Source organism: Panthera tigris, chromosome F2 (genome assembly GCF_018350195.1).
Source record: "Panthera tigris isolate Pti1 chromosome F2, P.tigris_Pti1_mat1.1, whole genome shotgun sequence".
NCBI classification, from domain to species: Eukaryota; Metazoa; Chordata; class Mammalia; order Carnivora; family Felidae; genus Panthera; species Panthera tigris.
Window position 1 is genome coordinate 33,990,773 of NC_056676.1, and position 18,864 is coordinate 34,009,636.

Here is an 18,864-nt window from a genome sequence, read left to right on the forward strand (position 1 = left end):
GAGAGAGAGAGAGATTGATTTACTTTAAGGAATTGGCTCACATGATTATGGGGGCTGGTGAGTCCAAATTCTTCTGTGGACTGGCAGGCTAGAGAGTCACTGTTGCAGTTCAAGTCCAAAGGCCATCTGCTGACAGAATTCCTTCTTGCTCAGAAGAAGTCAGTGTTTCTATTAAAGTCTTCAACTAATTGGATGAGGTCTAAACACATTATGGAAGGGTACGTGCTTTATTCAAAGTCCACTGATTTTAATGTTAATCTCATCCAAGGAACACTTTCACAGAAACTTCCAGAATAATGTTTGGCCAAATATCTGGGCATCATGACTCAGCTAAATTGACACATAAAATTAGTCATCACATCAGGGGATGGATCCTCACAAGTGGGAAGTCCTTTGATGTATATGGGTATCAACTTGGAAGGATGAGGAGAGATGGGGAGAAGAGTTGGCTAACAAATGTCACTAAACACCTTCCCACATTGCCCCTATGCTTTATGAAAGGACATCTCCAAACCCAGGTCCTTTAAAAGTCTAAGTTAAATAGACATATTTTGTATATTGATTGATAGTGGGTGGGTGCCATAACTGGGATACAGTCCACTCTGCCACCTGTTACCCACACTTTATACACACAATTACGTAGTTACAGATAAGTCACATTTTTTAAAGTTTATTTAATTATTTTGAGAGACAGAGAGAGAGAGCAGGGAAGGGGCAGAGAGAGAGAGAGAGAGGGAGAGAGAGAATACCAAGCAGGCTCCTCGCTGATAGCACAGGGCTCGATCCCACCAACCATGAGATCATGACTCTGTGAGACCATGACCTCAGCTGAAACCAAGATTCAGACGCCTAACCCACTGAGCCACCCAGGTGCCTTGGTAAGTCACATTAAAAAAAAAAAATTTAACATTTATTTATTTATTTTTGAGATATATAGCACGAATTGGGGAAGGGGGGGGGGGGCTCTGTCAGCACAAAGCCCGATGTGGGGCGTGAACTCACGAACAGTGTGATCATGACCTGAACCAAAGTTGGATGCTCAACTGACTGAGCCACTCAGGCGTCCCTTGATAAGTCACATTTTAATCAAATGAAAACATAGTAAACTTGTTCTTCTAAAGCATCTCAGAATTTAGAAGGAGTACAAAAGAAAATAACCTAAAAACTCATGCTTCAAATAGCTTTTAGGTTGAAAAAATACAAATAGGGAAAAGCTAATCAGACAAATGGGGTTATTCTTTTATCTTCAGCACCAATGTAAGGACTCAGGAATGAAGAAGAGAACGCTTTTTTATTTTAATTGTTAACTTTTATCACAAAATCACCACAAATTCAGCAGTAAAGGGTGGGTGCAGAAAAAAATGGAAGAAAGGGGGAAATATCATCAATGTATCAAACCATGCAAACCAAAACAGAGCTTTGGCTTTACACAACAATTTTTGTGTGATTTTTAAAACTAGGTACTATCATGGGCACTTATTTATACGCTATCTCATTCAAGAAAGAAAGTTACCATGGGCATTTCATCATTAATGTTCCATAATGTGCTTGATTTTTTTTTTTAATTTGGGAGTGCTTTTAAAAGGCTACTTTTTAAAAAGTTTGTACTTCTGACATCTGTTCTTCAGCCACATCAGGGATGCAAATATTAAACAGCAATTGTAAATGACATGTCATTTTCTCAAACCAAACCAACCTCAATTTGAGATATATTAAAGGTATGTAAAATAGAAGTCCACTGAGAACAAAGAGGCACACATAAATATAATGCATATGTGGAGACTTCACCAAAGGGACCAAAACCAAGTATAGGCTGATGGCCATTGTTACCAAAGGTAATGGAAAAAACACCTGAAAAAAAAATTCAAAAAATAAAATTAGATGTGAAAACCTATATAAAGTACTGCATATTTATATAAACAAAAATAAGATATAAGTTAATGAAAGAAAATGGGTTAAATTATCTGAATTTAGAATGTTGAAGACTCTCAACGTCAAGGCAATGGTTGAAGGGAATGAACATCTAGTGTTTGCCTGTTCATGAGTGGAAATAATCATGATCATTGGCTAGTAAGATAACCATCTTCTGATCTAGGCAGCATGAATTCATTAAAAGGGAGTTCCTAAAGCTCAGAAAGTCACAATTTTCCCAAGAAAATATCTCAAGGCAATAAGAAAGTCATATCAAAAACACAGAATATCCCTAGACACTCTGTTATTCAGGCAGATATTAACAGGTAAATATTATGACTTTGTAGGCTCAGTACATTAAAAAAAATTCAAAACAAAAACTTTGGCCAAGACAATTCTACTTTTGGTGGGTTTTTGTTTTTGTTTTTGTTTTAGCCAAAAAACTTGAAGCCCTATTCTTGGTACCTGCTTTGCATTAGGATTGTTAAGGGTCCTGCACCAATATTACCCAACCTAGGGAGAAAATTCAATAGGCAGTCACTTTTGATATATATCTTTAATAAATAGATATGAATCTATATCCCCAAAATATAACATAGCTATATTCATATTTATGAAACCCTTTAATTAAAAGATCATTCCCTTAGGGACTTAATTAAAAATTGCTTCTTGGGGCACCTGGCTGCCTCCGTCAGTAGAGCATGCAACACTTGATCTCACGGTGGTAAGTTCAAGCCCCAAGTTGGGCATAGAGCTTACATTAAAAAAATAAATAAATAAAAAAATAAAAAAAAAAAAAGAATCTCCTCCTAATTTGTAAAACACCCCTAGGAAAGATGAAAGATAATTTGTCATCTCACAACTCAGTATCAATTATCAGATAACTGAGGGAAAAGAGCATTCATGTGGCATTCAAGACAAATGTTAATTACTTATACTTGTGGTTGCCCTTGCTTTCTTTTTAATGCAAACATGTATCAAATAATGATATAAACCATAATAACTATCAATGTCAGACTCTGGATTGTTTGCATGTCTTAGCTCATTTAATATATTCCACATTCCTAGGAGGTAGGCGTTATTTATTCCCATTTGAGACCTGAAGACACTGAGGATCAGAGATTAAAGAACAAAATGATCCCTCCTTCCCCATGTATTTTTTTTTTTGAACACCTTCTGGAGGCCACCATATGGCAATAATCATACTATGAATTTTGGTTCACCTGACTGTTCAGATAGATTATACCCTGCCTAAGGGCAGAAGCCAAGTCTTACTCCTTTTTGCACCCAGAATACTTAGTAAGGTGCTTAAAATATAGTTGCTTTCAATAACTGATACTCAAATACGCAACAGTTAGGGGATGGCTGGATGGAAGAAGTAGAAGGGAGGATGGAAAAGGAAGGTTGGTTGTAAGTCATTGGAACATTGCTTTCTTTCTCCCTGTGTTCTTTATTAAATTGTTTATAGTATATATTTCTTATATTTATTTGTATGTTCTAAAAGGCAAACACTCCAAAGGGACTGCCTAGATTTCAATCTTGACTCTACCACGCAGTGTGAGGTTGGGCAAGTAACAACTTTTCTAAACCTGTTTCCTCATCTGTAAAATGGGGATAAGAGTAGTATCTGCCTTTGGTATTACTGAGAGGATTAAATGTGATAATCCAAGAAAAGCTTTTAACATGAAGCCTAGCTCACCAAGACTATTCTGATAATCAGAGCATCAAGGTCACTTTTCTCCAATAGTATCCCTACACTGCCAAGTTTTTGTTTATTTTCTTTCCTACCATTAAAGGGCTCTCCTGTAAAACTCCTCCTCATCCAAAATGAAAGTAAGTTTAAAAGAAGTAAAGTGGAACAGATGGAATTTGTTGGTGATCAAATTAAGTTAGGTCGATGTTTCAGGACAGGAGATGTTATCACTTGCCTCTTCTATTTCCCACCTGCTAAATCTGACCCTGACTGTACAAGATACCAGTGTGCATAGGTAGCTACATTAGTAAATTAAATAGTCTCTGGTCAAAAGACTCATAATGATCTGCCTCACCACCCAGAGGTTTATCTTTCTCTCTAGTAAACCTAATGGAACCCAAGAGATTTTAAACTGAGTAAAATCTACCCAATAAAAACTAAGACCAGATTACCTTTATGGGCTTCACAATTTGTTACTAATAAAAAGACCTACCCATATATGTTCTGAATATAGTCTTGAAACATGGTTACACCCAGTATATTTTATTTCACATGGAAAAAAATTACCTTGTAAGGTCTAGGTAGATTTGGCTCCTGGTATCTCAGTTTTAGTATTCCTATCATTGATAATACAGACCAAATAAAAACTACAAAATAAAGATAGTTTATCAGGTCAGTGAGGTTTGTTGAGACAATGGCAATTGATGCCATGGTGACAAGTACTAGCACAGATATAAATGGAGAGGAGTGAATATTAAGCATATTAAATAGCAAAGGCAGTTGGCCCTCTTGGCCAGCCATATATGTTACTCTTGATGATTCAAGTACATTAACCAGAAGGTTGCTAAATATTGAGGCAGAAATACCAAAAGGAATAACCCATGTTAATGAGGGGATTACTCTATCAGTCCACGTGATAGCCACAGCATCTGCAGAAAAATAAGAACACACAAAAGACAATGTATTAGAAATAAGAAATTAATGATAAACCTTTAAAGATTATCTCTAAATGAAAGCAGGAAATTCAAAAGGGAATTAAGAAAGTTAAATTTTGTTTAATTTCATTATTTACTTTACATGTACCTAACACCATTTGCATGTGTCCATTTTAGCCCTATCACACTGTATCATAAATGGTTACCATCTCATGCATCATCCCCAACAGACCAGAAACTTCACTTCTTGAGGTCAAGTATCATTCATTTCTTTACTAGAAAGGCTTGTACTTCAATAAGTCTCAGAAATGTTTAAGTTTTCAATAATAATTGTGAAATGAAAGGTTGAATTGATGATTGCATGCTTATTTTCTAAAACTACAGAGTGCTAAGAGTTGCAATCAGAGTAAAAAAAAAAAAAGCAACATTGCTGACACAGGAATGAGCCTTACAAAGCCCCCATGTTGTGGTGCAATTTTAAATACTTAATAGGAATTTAAAAATCAACCCTGTAGACAGAGAAAACAAATTACACACAGATTAAAACACTCAAGACATTTGGGTGCTTGTCTAAACTATAGACCAGTGGTTCTCAATGGGAAGTGATTTTGCTCCTCAGGGATCTTTTGGCAATATCTGGAGGCATATTTTGGTTGTCACAACTGAAGAGGTTGTGAAGAGATCTTCTATTATAAACACTAACTCGTTACAAGTCAGTAGATTAAAAAAGGTGCCAGTGAAGAAATGCACCCACTGCCTATGAGAAACTGAGTCCAATTCATATTATGTAGACATAAGGTAGGACAGATCATTTAGACACAGAGAACAAAGGTCTCAGTCTTTCAGTGGAATGAGCACACGAAGACCTAGTGTCCTTGGCAGTCATGCTCTGGGGCGTTGCTCTGGGGCAGACGTTGCCTCTATGGCATCAACATAATGGCTTATAACAAATAGTAAAACTTGTTCAAAATGACAAAATTAAATTATCATCAATGGTCCTTGTTCTTAAAAATATTTATTTTTGAACCCATTTTAAACAGCCTTAAGTGCGTGCCTACTTCAGCAGCACATATATTAAACAGCCTTAAATGCTATTGTCACTTCTCTCTTTAGTGCTATTCTACAATGTTGGGTCTTGTTTTAAAGTATTTCCTGTCTCACGTATTGTTCATTTCAAATAAAGTATTATTAGTTGTTTCTCCTGGACACCCACACCTCCACACATTTTCCATTTTCAAACACATATCAGAAATACTTATTTCTGGTAGTAAAGTCCTCATTTCCTGGTCTTTATTTCCTGTCATGCATTCTACAAACCCGGTTATAATTAGAGGAGGTTCTAGTTCAACTCTGCTACATAATCTTTATCTTTATTCCACAACTAATTTTTTTCTTTTTTTATTCTCTTCTTCATGTCATTTATTTTCTTTTATAATTGTATTATATATGCTTTTGGTAAGAAGTAAAATAAATAGCACTGAAGCACATAAAGTAAAAAGTAAATGTCCCTCTCCTCACCAATCCTTCATTCATGCACCCCAGATGTAACTACTGTTAGTATCTTTTTGGATATGCCTCCAGAAAGTTTCTATGCCTATATAAGCATTCATGCAAGGGGTGTGTGTGTGTGTGTGTGTGTGTGTGTAGGCACACTTAGGCTTGATTTTTTTACTTTCCAATATATCTTGATCATATTGGTACATATGCATCCATCTAGCTATTTTAAACAATGCTCAATATTCTATTATATAACTGTAAGTTAAATTAGTTACCAATTGGTGGATTTTTTAAATTTATTTAACATTTATTTATTTTTGAGAGATAGAGAGACAGAGCATGAGTGGGGGATGGGCAGAGATCGAGGGAGACACAGAATCTGAAACAGTCTTCAGGCTCTGAGCTGTCAGCACAGAGCTGGATGCAGGGCTTGAACCCACAAACCACGAGATCATGACCTGAGCCAAAGTCGAACATGTAACTGACTGAGCCACCCAGGTGCCCCTGCACACACCTCATTCTAGAAACATCCTTCCCACTGTGTTGTAAAACTTATTTAAAATTATGCCCATTTTTTTTCTAAGAGAACAATCAGCAAAGAAGCAGGTCAGAGCTCTAACACTGATCAAAAAAAAACAATACATGATTAATAGCACTGGTTCTTTCTCCATATAAACCACAGAATCTAATATGTATCACAGCTTGGTATAATTTTTTTCAGTGTTCATCAAAGAAAATGTAGCATCCAATTCACACCACATCTTAGATACTCTATATTCCTCTGGAACTTTTCATGTCTTTTAAACACACTCATTTGATTGAAAACACTCCTTAATCCTTACATTTCCTTAATTTAGAAATCTATTTCTTTCACTTATAATTTATTTATTTCACTATATAAATTATACAGTTCATTAAAGAAAATTTGGGAAATCCAGGAAAGAACCAAGCAAAAATCACCCACAATATCATTCCAACAGATCTCCACCATTAACTATATACTTTCTGTTTTATATCATAATATAGATCCTGCTTTTCCATCACTGTTACATTATAAACATTGTCCCTTTACTTTAAGTATTTACAACAATATGGTCTTTGAAAAAACTCAGAATGGGCCTATTATTTGGATTTCGCTAAATTTTTTATTTATTTCAAATTTATTGGATACTTTGGTGATCTTTAATTTTTTGCCCTCATATGTGATGCTATGATGGTCGTTCCTATACATACGTTTTTAATGTATAGCTCTAATTATTTTCTTAACTTAAATTCCTAATACAATAGAAGATAGATATTTGAATTCCAGAAAATTATTACAGGATCTAAACAAGGTCTGAGGATTATACGCCTAGAAGAGTAAGCATTAAAAACAAGTAACTATAGTCAAAACACTTCATTGGTCTTCCTTCATGGGACTTCCACACGTGTGGAACAATTGTGCCACCCATAAAATTGCTGCAACTATTAGGACACCTCAGAGAAGATAATCATAATTTTTTAACAATGAGTGTGACCAGAGAAATGATAGTCATAACCAATGCCAGATTCAATGAACCATAACATCTGGGTCACCTGGGCAACAGCCCTGACCACACCCTAATTAATTTTATAAATTTATTCTCTGCATAATCAAAGTAGTTAATAAATCACTACTTGTTCTTATCTAACTTAGCCTTTGGTTTGTTCCCACAAATACTCAAAATCTTGATCATATCTAGTTTACATGTCCCTAAGACAACTAGAGCATTGTGAATCAATACTGATACCATTCAGGCAGATTCCTGAATGGCAGTAACACAAGAATCAAGGCAAAGTGTGTTAAGACTTTTTATTAAACCTCTCTTAGATTTACCTCCAGTGCCTCAAAGATTTATCAAACAGTAATAGCTACTCAAAAGAGATTATTCCTAAAGGTACTGGATGATAGTTTATATCAGAAGTTTATGTCATATTTCCAATATGTTCAGGACCCCTTTGCCACCATAAACTTTAGAGTAATTTATAATAAACATTATTATATTACATATTAATACTATTAATTATATCCAGTAATTGACCCTAACTTCTACCCTTTTAACTGCTAATGTCCCACATTTCAAGTTTATCATTCTTTATGTCACCTAGAAGAATATTTAGAAAATCATTGTTGTAAAAGTTACGGGCTTTTTTGTAAAAGTTTTAACAGACCTAAGCACTGATTTTATGGTGTCACTCTGGTGAGGAAAGATCATGAAAGGGATACAGATATTTTGAACCTAGTCTGCATCATATATCAGCATTATGGATATTTTTCCATATCATCAGAAACATGGTTTTCCATAGTATCATGCTTAAATCTAAAACTCTTTCCTAAGCCAAATCATATTCTTTGGCCCCTTCAATATTTTGAAAATTACAAGGTGACTCTATATAAAATAATGAAAAGCAAACAGTAGTCTGACTGGTAAAGTGATACTTACTTATACTAAATGGACTAGAACTGTCATTATTATTTATTGCCTTAGTCACTTGCATACAAACCTGAAGAAAGAATTTCCCTGGGTGTCAGAACAGTCAGGTAGGAAATGTTAACCAGCAGATAAATGATAGTTACCAGAGGTAACGCAGTAAATATGCATCTTGGGATTGTCTTTCTGGGTTTCTTCAGCTCCCCTATAACATATAAAAGAGAAAAATAACAAGTGGTAAAAAATTATGTCTTAAATTTATCTTTAAAACTGCTTCCTGCATTACCAATGGGGCTGAATTCTTCCTATCCACTCTGGCGACTATCACACTTATTCATACACATAGGCACAAACACATTGATGAACTGCTACACACCTATCTCCTTTCTTGGATGATCTTGGTGTTAAGTGTAAAAAGGGGGAAATTTTCTTCCTTTTCCTTATAGATGATAACATTTCTGAAGAAAGTCACAAGAATGAAAATCAAAGATGAGTCCATAAGACCCTGTATAGGTTTGGAGACTACCTGTGTCTTCAGCCTTATCTGTTAGGTACAAGGCACTTAATCTGGGTAGTGGAATACGATAGTGAGCAAAAACAAACATAAAGTCTAACCTCAAGAAGAGCTATATACAAATTAAATAATCATATAAATAAAAGTTATAATAGTGACTGTGGTAACTGTCCATATGAAAAGAAATACAGGGCTATGAAAATATATAACATGATAATTTGATGGTGCCCTGTGCTATCTGTGTCATAGGCCTACAGGTTTCAGTTTTTCAAAAATGTCATGCCCCCTATACCCATACTCTCATGTGGAATGTTCTTTCCTTTCCTAGTTGCCTGGTTTACCCTTACTCTTATTTTAGATTTCAGCAAAATTATAACTTGGGAACATAGGAGAGGAAGCTCTCCTCCGCTGGCAAAATTGTCCTATTATACATTCTCACAGCAGGGCGCCTGGGTGACTCAGTCAGTTAAGCGTCCAACTGTGGCTCAGGTCATGATCTCATGGCTCTTGTGAGTTTGAGCCCTGCATTGGGGTCTCTGCTGTCACCACAGGAGCCTACTTTGGATCCTCTGTCCCCCTCTCTCTCTGGCCCTCCCCTGCTTGCTCTCTCTCTCTCTCTCTCAAAAAATAAACATTAAAAAAAAAGAAAATGGACATTCTCATAGCATATATGTAAAAAGTAAAAGAGTAAATCATAAATTCTCTTTCCCTGTAGGATCTTTGCCTTCCCTTTATGTCAGTATTAAGTGCAAAAAAGAAAAGGTCATGATTTAGCATCATAGATAATGGATTTTCTAAGACAATCTTATTCTCAAATATTGTTCCATTTGTCACATTGTTTTCCCAAATTTTGCCATTCTCTGAGAATTATCCCTGACATAAATAATTGAGCATTATAGTTCTGTGTATATAATGTGACCCTATGTCCTGGCTGCTGGTGAGAGAACCAAGTAAGACCTCTGACTCACTGGAAGCCAATCGTTGTCACTACACAAGAAGATTCCTCTCAAGAATTTGAGCCAAATGTTGACAAAACTGAGAGAATCAGGAAAAAAAAGCATCATAATGGTGGCAAAAAGAAGAAAGGTGACTGATAGATCTAGTTTTTAAGTCCTAGAGCTTCCCTATCTCCTGTTGCTCCTGAAGATTGATTACTCAGGTCTTCCTTAAAATACAGCATTATTCTTCCAGCAGGTTCCTCTTTTATTGTTTAAGCCACTGTGTGTGGGTTTCTGTTACTCAAAGCCAAATCCCTCTGGTTAATAACTATCTATCCTTCAATATATGTCAAATCTGTTTCATCTGTATCTGCCCAGGGGTGGAATATAATGCCCATGATATATAATAATATGAACTGCTTAAGCACTTAAAGAGTAAAGAATTAGAAAGTTCTCATTTAAATGCTGCCTGAACCATTTACTAGGTGTGGCCTTCTGGACAATTTATTGACTGCTAAGTTTTCAATTTCCTGACCTGTATTTTGGGGAGAATGGAAAATATAGAGACAATAAAATTCCAATCAAATGCCTAGCACTCAATAAGTTATTAATGACTATGGTTATTAGTCAAAGATTTTGAACAAGCAAAAAGGCAACTTTTAGGATTAACTATACTTTCCTCTGGGCCTTTTACTCTTTCTTATTGTGTATCAGATTTATAGAGAGAAGGTAAGGAATATAACATAACATAACATAACATAACATAACATAACATAACATAACATAATTCAAAGTTATTATGGCCAGACAGTGAATATCCTTAGTCTTGAACTTAGAAGGTAGATGTTCCTACAGTGTGCTAAGTCAGCTGCCTATGTATCATCTTTTTACAGGTAAAAGAGTTACTTAGAGCTTAGCTGTATTTAAAGTTTATTAAGTGAATTAACATCCCAGCATACACTGAAATTCCTTCACCTTTGTTTACTGCCAGCTGCTTGTGAAGAATTCTATAATAGTTTATAGGTAAGTAAATTTTGTGAATCATTTTCAGCAGAGAAAAATTATCCAGCAGTGAAACATCTCTGGCAATGGAACAAGATGAATAAAATCAAAACCAGAGATATCTCTTCTATCCTTATAAGAGAGAGAAAGATGAAGTGAGACACAGAAAGGGAAAGTTGAGCTAATTATCCTAGTCTTTTCAATTGCAGTGGCACATTTAATCACAAACTGCTTAAGACAGTAATCTCATCCCATAGCTTCCTTTTCTCAATACTTCACATTTTAACTCAATGCAGACTGACTTTCCTCTTGTATCCAAAGTTCACCAATGATTTCTTAGTGAAATGGCTTCTGCTCAATCCTCATACTCCTCAACTTTTGGAAGCACTTCACCATGTTGATTACACCCTCTTCCTGGAACATGTAGTGATTTTCTTTTATAATTCTCTAAACCTCCTCTGACTTCTTCATTGCATCTTCTTTCTCCACCTACCCTCTAAATTTGGACTTCTCCAGTCATCTGTCTCCACTCCTATGTCATTTTGTTCTACTTCTCTTTATATGCTTCCCTTAGTAATCATATCTATTATCCAGCCCATCAGATGGAAACCATTTTTAAGTCACCCAAAGTTACGTGCTGTGTCTTATACGCACCTTCATACTTCTGGTCTCCACAGCCTCACTCATTTATTTTTACTGGTGGACTTTTTTGAGTTCAGTGAAAGTTGCCACCTTTTTGATGACACAGCTAAAGGTGATTTTACCATCTACTGAATTCTCATAGTAGTCATACTGTTCCCCCTTAAAACCACTTATTAAATACTATCATGCTGTTACTTATAAGCACAAAATCATAGTGATTTTAAGTCATAATGACCATTTTTTGGATGGAGAAAAAAAAAAAAAGTAAGTCCAGACAGGTAAAGATACCTGCCACAGTTCATAAGTGCTACAGGTCAGACCAAAATCTAGATTTTACCTCTTCCATTAGACTTTAGCCTCTTTAGGATAAAGCGTCCATATTACTCATCTTAAGGCACTACTACAGGGCTTCAAAAATAGTCAGTGTTTAATAAGATATTTGCTGACCAAATTATTTAATGAGTAATGGACACATCAGTGACTCGGGGTCCTAAGATTAAAGGAAATATCACATGTGTTTTAAGAGTAGAACCCACTTCACATTGACAGGTTAAGGAAAAGAACTGGTAAAAAGGTTGAAGTTGAAAAAAATTAATAAATGGGGAAGATCCCTTAGGAGGTGAGAGGGAAAGGATAGAATTCAAGGGAAGAGACTGATTTTATTTTATTTTTTATTTTTTATTTTGTAATGTTTATTTATTTTTGAGAGAGAGAGAAACAGTCCAAATACAGAGGGGCAGAGAGAGAGGGAGACACAGATTTTGAAGCAGGCTCCAGGCTCCAAGCGGTCAGCACAGAGCCCAACGCAGGGCTCAAACTCTGAACTGAACTGCAAGATAGTGACCTGAGCCTAAGTCAGACACTCAAACAACCGAGCAACCCAGTCACCCTGAGACTGCATTTTAAAAATGCAGAGAGAAATCTTCTGTCTTGACACTGAAGGAAAGAGCATTAAATCCAGCCTCAGAGTAATTTAGTCCATCTATGATTCTCTTCTCTTTAAAAGTACTTCAGAGCATAAGTATGTCACACCCACTCACAACACAAACACAGTCTGGCATTGGATCATTTCTGGATTCACAGTTTCATGGGAGGGGACTATTTCCACAATCCCAGAATTCATCCGTTAACAGAAAGGAAACTAGATTGACATGGAGATCCCATATTTATGGCCCCAGAAAAGAAAGTGGAAAAAAAGAAGTCATTCAATAAAATAAGCACCTTTGAATGAAGGGGGGAAAACATTAAGACTGGGTGATAAGTGCAAGACTGCCATATTCTGACTCAATTTAGTAAGAATAAACATTGAATCATCATGTATTTAAAGTAAAACTCAAAATATACAAAAAGAAAGTACATTTCACATTGCATGCAGTAAGTCATGACTTGAGATTTTCTTTCTCAATGAATTGTTAATTACCTGCTATATATGTAAAACATCCCCCGCCTGAAAACGCAAAATATCCTTGGAAAATGGCTTCTATAAACTCAGAAGCTTCTGGAAAATCAGTATCAAAAGAGTTCTGGAATCTTTCTACATTCTCCTTCCTTCCTCTCACCAGCAGCATGACTCCACTCAGGGAAATAAGGCCGAGTATAGCCATTTTCAGCACTAGACTGGCTGTCTGAAGCCAAGTCACCTCTTTCACACCACGAGAATTCAGAATTCCCACGGTCCACAATACGGCAAGCGCCAGACATTTCTTTGGCAGCTTTGGAGCAGAGCAGCTGGGATAAAAAGGCTCGATGCTGTACTCGGCGAGGAGTAAGGCTTGGCTGGCAGCTAACCCCGGCCCCAGAAACAAGCTTGTCCAGAGATTCAGGAAAGAGATTAAGTTGCCGAAACATCTTTTGAGAAAATAGTAGTGAGCTCCACTGCGTGGGAAGGTTATATCTATCTCTGCTGAGCAGAGAGTGGTCATCATGGACAACAGGGCACAGGGCACAGACAGTCCAAATACACAGGGAGAGCCCCACATTCATGCAAGAGTATTTCAGTACCCCTTTGGGGGCCACAAAAATTCCTGTCCCAATTACATTAGTGATTAAAAAACTTGTGCCCCAGCAATATCCAAATATTCTCTTGAGTTCTATCTTCTCTTTATCCATTGTAATTGAGGTATTTTTTTAAATATAAAAATGTATATAAATTATAATTTCTGAATTTTCCTGCCCATCGTGCTGAAAAGGATATTCATGGATTCTCTGAAATAAAACAGTCCTGTCCTTTTTGTTCCACCTTGTTAAATAGAGCCTATTTTCAATCATTAACAAAATATATGCGATGCATCCAAGTAAAATAGTGTGAAGTTATTTGGAAGTGTTTACTTTGACTTCCTTCTTAATTATTATCAAAATAATACATTCAGATGGAAAAAAAGGAATTTCAAAAAACAGGGTATTACAAAAACAAAAACAAAAACAAAAAAAAACAAAACAGTGTTTCTTGCTCTACTTCACTCTTTCCCAAATACATTTCCTAGTTCTTCCCTCTGGAAACAATAATTCATGTATGGTTTTAGTTCTTTTTGGTAGTTACATCCATAACTCTAAATAATATGAGAAGACTTTTATTCTTAAATAACTCAACTTTAGAAAGCATCTAATGATTTCCTCCCAGAAACATGGAGGAATTAGCTCACTTACTTGCCTATTACTTAATCTATTTCCTCTTCCTCCCATTTTTAATCATCAGGCTCTCAAGATGCAAAGTATTTACCTTTCATCAGGCTCATGGAAGCCAATTAACAAGGTAGGAAAGTGAAATACCCTGCAAGACAAGACTGTCCTTTAAACAGCCGTCATTCTGGTAGCCTGGGTCATATTCAGAACAATGTGAACAGGAAATACAAGAGAAAGCCTGACCCCACAAACAGAAGGATGGAAATTTCTGAATATCTGAGCAAGGCCTGGGCCTTAGTAGCTCTTAAGTATATTGACAATGCAAAACATTGTTCTGAGTATCTCCAAAGTCTTATGAGCTTGGGGCACACCCCCAGCCTTGGAAGTAAATTATTTCCCAATTATCCTTTAAGAGTAAATGAAAATGAAATTGTTTATGTTTTTGCTTTGGTTGTAGCTATTTTCTGGCAGATTGCATCCAAGAAAATCCACTGATAACACTGTATAGATCTCAATAAACATGACCAGGTCCCCTCCCAAATGAAACCATGCCTCTAATCCCATATAAGAGAGCAAAGACCTGGGAGTGAGGGAAGGAGACCAGAAAGTTTACCCTAAGAGAGAAGCAAAGAATGAGAAGTAAACCAGACACAGAGAGACAAGTACTACATGATTTCACTTATATAAGGTATCTAAAATAGCAAAATTTGTAAAACCAAAGACTGGAATGGTGGTTACCAGAGGCTGAGGGAGAAATGCAGAGTGATTAAGCAATAGTCAATGTTTAAGCTAAATAAAATGAATAAACTCTAAAGATCTGCTGTACCACTATGGTCAACAATAATGTACACTGAAAATTTGTTAAGGGGATAGATCCCATATTAATTGCTCTTATCATAATAAAATATTTTTTTAGGTAAAATATAATTTAACTCATGGGGGGAAAAAACACAAAGTAGAAATAGGAGGCAGAGTTAGCCAATGTCCTGGCCATCAATATCCCACCTACCTATTGTTTTAAGAAGAGGCAGTGAGGGAATCCATTTCCCATGACCTGAATCTCACAGCAGGAAAATAAGATCCAAGGAAGAACCATGGCCTCCAAATAGGAGTGTGGTAGCTCTGCAGTATGTCACTTTGGCTAACCTGAACTACATTTCCCAAATTTCTCAGTTAGAATAGACCATCGGGACAATTCTTCTATGAGATTTGAAGTACACAAGTATAATAGCAGTTATTTTGATAGTTCATATTGACAAGGAACCCCTCCTTGACCAAACTTTAATCAGGCTCTGTTGAGCCCTCTTCTCAACTAAGCTGCCTCCCTGGCCTGTTCAGCATAGTTTAGAAGAATGCCCACACCCTTGATATCTAATCAAGTTCCTCTTAGTTATCTTCCATCCACTGACACCCTCATTCTGCCTATAGGCAGAATCCTCAGCTGTCTTTGCTATATTTGGAGTTAGGCTCAGTTCTAGACTGAAGTCTCTCTTTTCCCTATATAATCTTGAATATAATCTGTCCTGCCATTTTTTTAAAAAATTTATTTTTAAGTAATCTCTACATCCAATGTGGGTCTCGAACTCACAACCCTGAGGTCAAGAGTTGCATGTTCCATGGACGGACCCAGCCAGGTGGCCCTGTCCTGCCATTTTTAATAAGCATTTTGTGCAATTTTTCTGTTACCACTTACATTGTCTTCTATACAATGGCCTACCCCTTTACTGTAATTATAATGTAACTGCTGGCTTACTTCATTGGTGAGATGATGACCAAGCCTTCAAGTGCTCCACCTTCACCAAGATCTTCTTTCAGCTTCACCACCTTCAGGTGTGTGTTTAGCTCCGTGATGAAGGACCCCAACTTCTGCAGTATAGCCACACCATCAAGGTTAGTGGTAATGAGAACTGACACAGATTTCAGTCTGTTCTCGTGGGCTCCAACTCATGCCTGTACATTCCCGCCTGTCCTTGTTTTCCTCTACTTTTACACTCATTATACCTTTTGGATTACTTGAACTTTAACTTTCCCAGCAGCTCCCACAACTGCATAAAGTCAGATCTCTATAACAAATAAATCCTTGTAATTATATGGATATGTGATTAGATAGAGATAGAGATTCAGATATAGACACAGCTAAAGATAGAGAGATAAATAGATACAGATGTACATGTAGATAAACAAAGATATAGATATAGATGTTCTAGTGATTCTGTTGCTTTGATTGATACAAAGAGCAAAAGCTATGCTATCTCATGCATTCCTGGAGTCCTACAGTATTCAGGTATGTTTGTGATTCTAAAAATGAGGAATGTAAAACAAGAGACTTGGTCTGAGTCTCTTTTGGCTTTCTCAGGACTATCAGAGATTCTCCAAACTCAAGAGAAGCACTCTCTAAACAGTACCCCTGGTCTGGGGGGGTGGGGGTGGGGGGGTGGATGCACTTGAAAATTCTATGTGGAGCTACTACATCAAAAGGGAAAATGTGCACATCATCCAATATTAGGCTCACTGACATCACTCTTGCAGTGCCCAAAGGAGTGTCTTACACACACACACACACACACACACACACACACTATATATATATATATATATATATATATATATATATGAGCTCAGCCATTGAATAGAAACTCTAGAAGGCTAATGAGAAACTGCCATGCTTGTGCCCTCTTACACATAACTTAAGAAACAGGAGACTGAGAACAGCAGAGGAGACATTTTGAAGAACATTCAATTTTACAGTGACATGCCACCCTGAATGACTTACAGCTTGTCTTTGTTGTTCTTTCTCTATAATTGATCCACTAAGAGAAGATCTGTCATATGACAGATCAAAAGGTGACAGTCTTATTGAGTGTATATCATTAACTCAATTGTACAGATATGCAAAAAAAAGGCTTATAGAAGTTAAGGAATATGTCCAATTCATGTGCTTCCAGTCCTATCTTATTCCACAGTTCATGATAGTAATGTCTAAAGTATACTTTTTGTAGCCCTGACTTAAATATAAATATGATATTGGGGTGCCTGCATGGCTCAGTCGGTTAAGCTTCCGACTTCGGCTCACATCACAATCTCATGGCTCACGAGTTTGAGTCCCGTGTCTGGCTCCATGCTGACAGCCACACAGCCTGCTTTGGATCTTCTGTCTCCCTCTCACTTCCCTTCCCCACTCATTCTCAATCTCTCTCTCTCTCTCAAATAAATAAATATGATATAACATATATTTTATATATATAATAAAAATGATATATATATATGTATATATATTTGTCAAAATCAACCTTTTCTTTAGTTTAGAAACTAATCCAAGATTTGTAACAATCTGAGGAGAATTTATTCAGGAAAAACATCTGAACTTTGTGGATTTTTTAACTTGGCCTACTCCCATCCTATGGAGGCCAGAAGCAATGGGATGACATATTTGAAGTACCAGGGGTTTGAGGGGAAGACCATCAACCAAGAATTCTACATCCAGCAAAATATTCTGCAAAATTGTGGGAAAAATTAAGATACTCCACTGTAAACAAAAGCTAAAGGAATTCACAACCATCACTTCTGTCCTAATGGGAGTCTTTTCAGTCTAAAATGAAAAAACACTACAGGGTAATTGAAATCCACATAAAGAAATAGAGTATCAGTAAGGTAACTACACAGATAAATATAAAAAAAATACAAATGAAATTTTTGTAGCTTTTTTCTTCTCCTGTCTGATTTAGAAGACACCTGTATAAAGCAATTAATATAAACCTGTGTTGACGGTCCTATAATGTATAAAGATATAATTTGTATAATGATAATATCACATAGAAGGGAGGGAATGGAGCTGTATTAAAGCAAATTTCTGTATACTATTGAAATTAAGTTAATATTAATCTAAGCTAGATTACTTTAAATTGGGAGGCTAGCTATAATGCCCCAGGTAACCACTAAGAAAATAACTTTAAGAAAAGAGTAAAAGAAGCACGGTGTGACCCTGGTATCTGAGCAAGGGTGGAGTAGGGTGAACTGACCTCACAGTTTCCTTCTCTCCTCTTCTCGTGGGGCCAGCTTGAGCTTCATCACTTTCAAAGGTCCGGTGAATGGAGCCTAAATCATGGAGCCCAGGAGAGCAACAATGGAGCAAAGACCATGGGAGAGGTTGTAGGGTAGCAAGTGTTCAGTATCCCCATGTCCAAGCCCACCACAGGTCTTCCAAGCATATAGCTCTGGCTATTTCCCAGTGCCAGGGACCTTTGCAGGGCACTGACCCAGAGGATGGTTGTGACTCGCCTGATGTGCTACACCCACAGATGCCTGGTAAAATATTTTTTAAAAAGGTGGGAGGAGGGAATTTAAATGGTACACTTGAAAATAGCTATTTAACACAACAAAAGACAGTAATGGAGGAACATAGGGATAAAAAAGACATACAGAAAACAAAACAAGGGGTGCCTGGGTGGCTCAGTGGGTTAAGCATCTGACTTCGGCTCAGGTCATGATCTTACAGTTTGTTAGTTTGAGCCCCGCATGGGGCTCCGTGTTGACAGCTCAGAGCCTGGAGCCTTCTTCGGATTCTGTGTCTCCTTCTCTCTCTGCCCCTCCACAACTCGTGCTCTGTCTCTCTATGTCTCTCTATAAATAAATAAATGTAAGAAAAACATTTTTTAAAATA

The 18,864-nt window shown here is 36.7% G+C and overlaps 1 protein-coding gene across 1 annotated transcript; it reads right to left on the minus strand.

Moving 5' to 3' along the window:
* Nucleotides 1-1,593: 1,593 nt before the first annotated feature.
* SLC7A13 (solute carrier family 7 member 13) lies at nucleotides 1,594-13,691 on the minus strand. The gene is given in 5 exon segments (XM_007099397.3): nucleotides 1,594-1,851; nucleotides 4,172-4,533; nucleotides 8,560-8,691; nucleotides 13,003-13,528; nucleotides 13,530-13,691. Coding segments are annotated over 5 exon segments (1,440 nt in total).
* Between the last annotated feature and the right edge of the window lie 5,173 nt (nucleotides 13,692-18,864).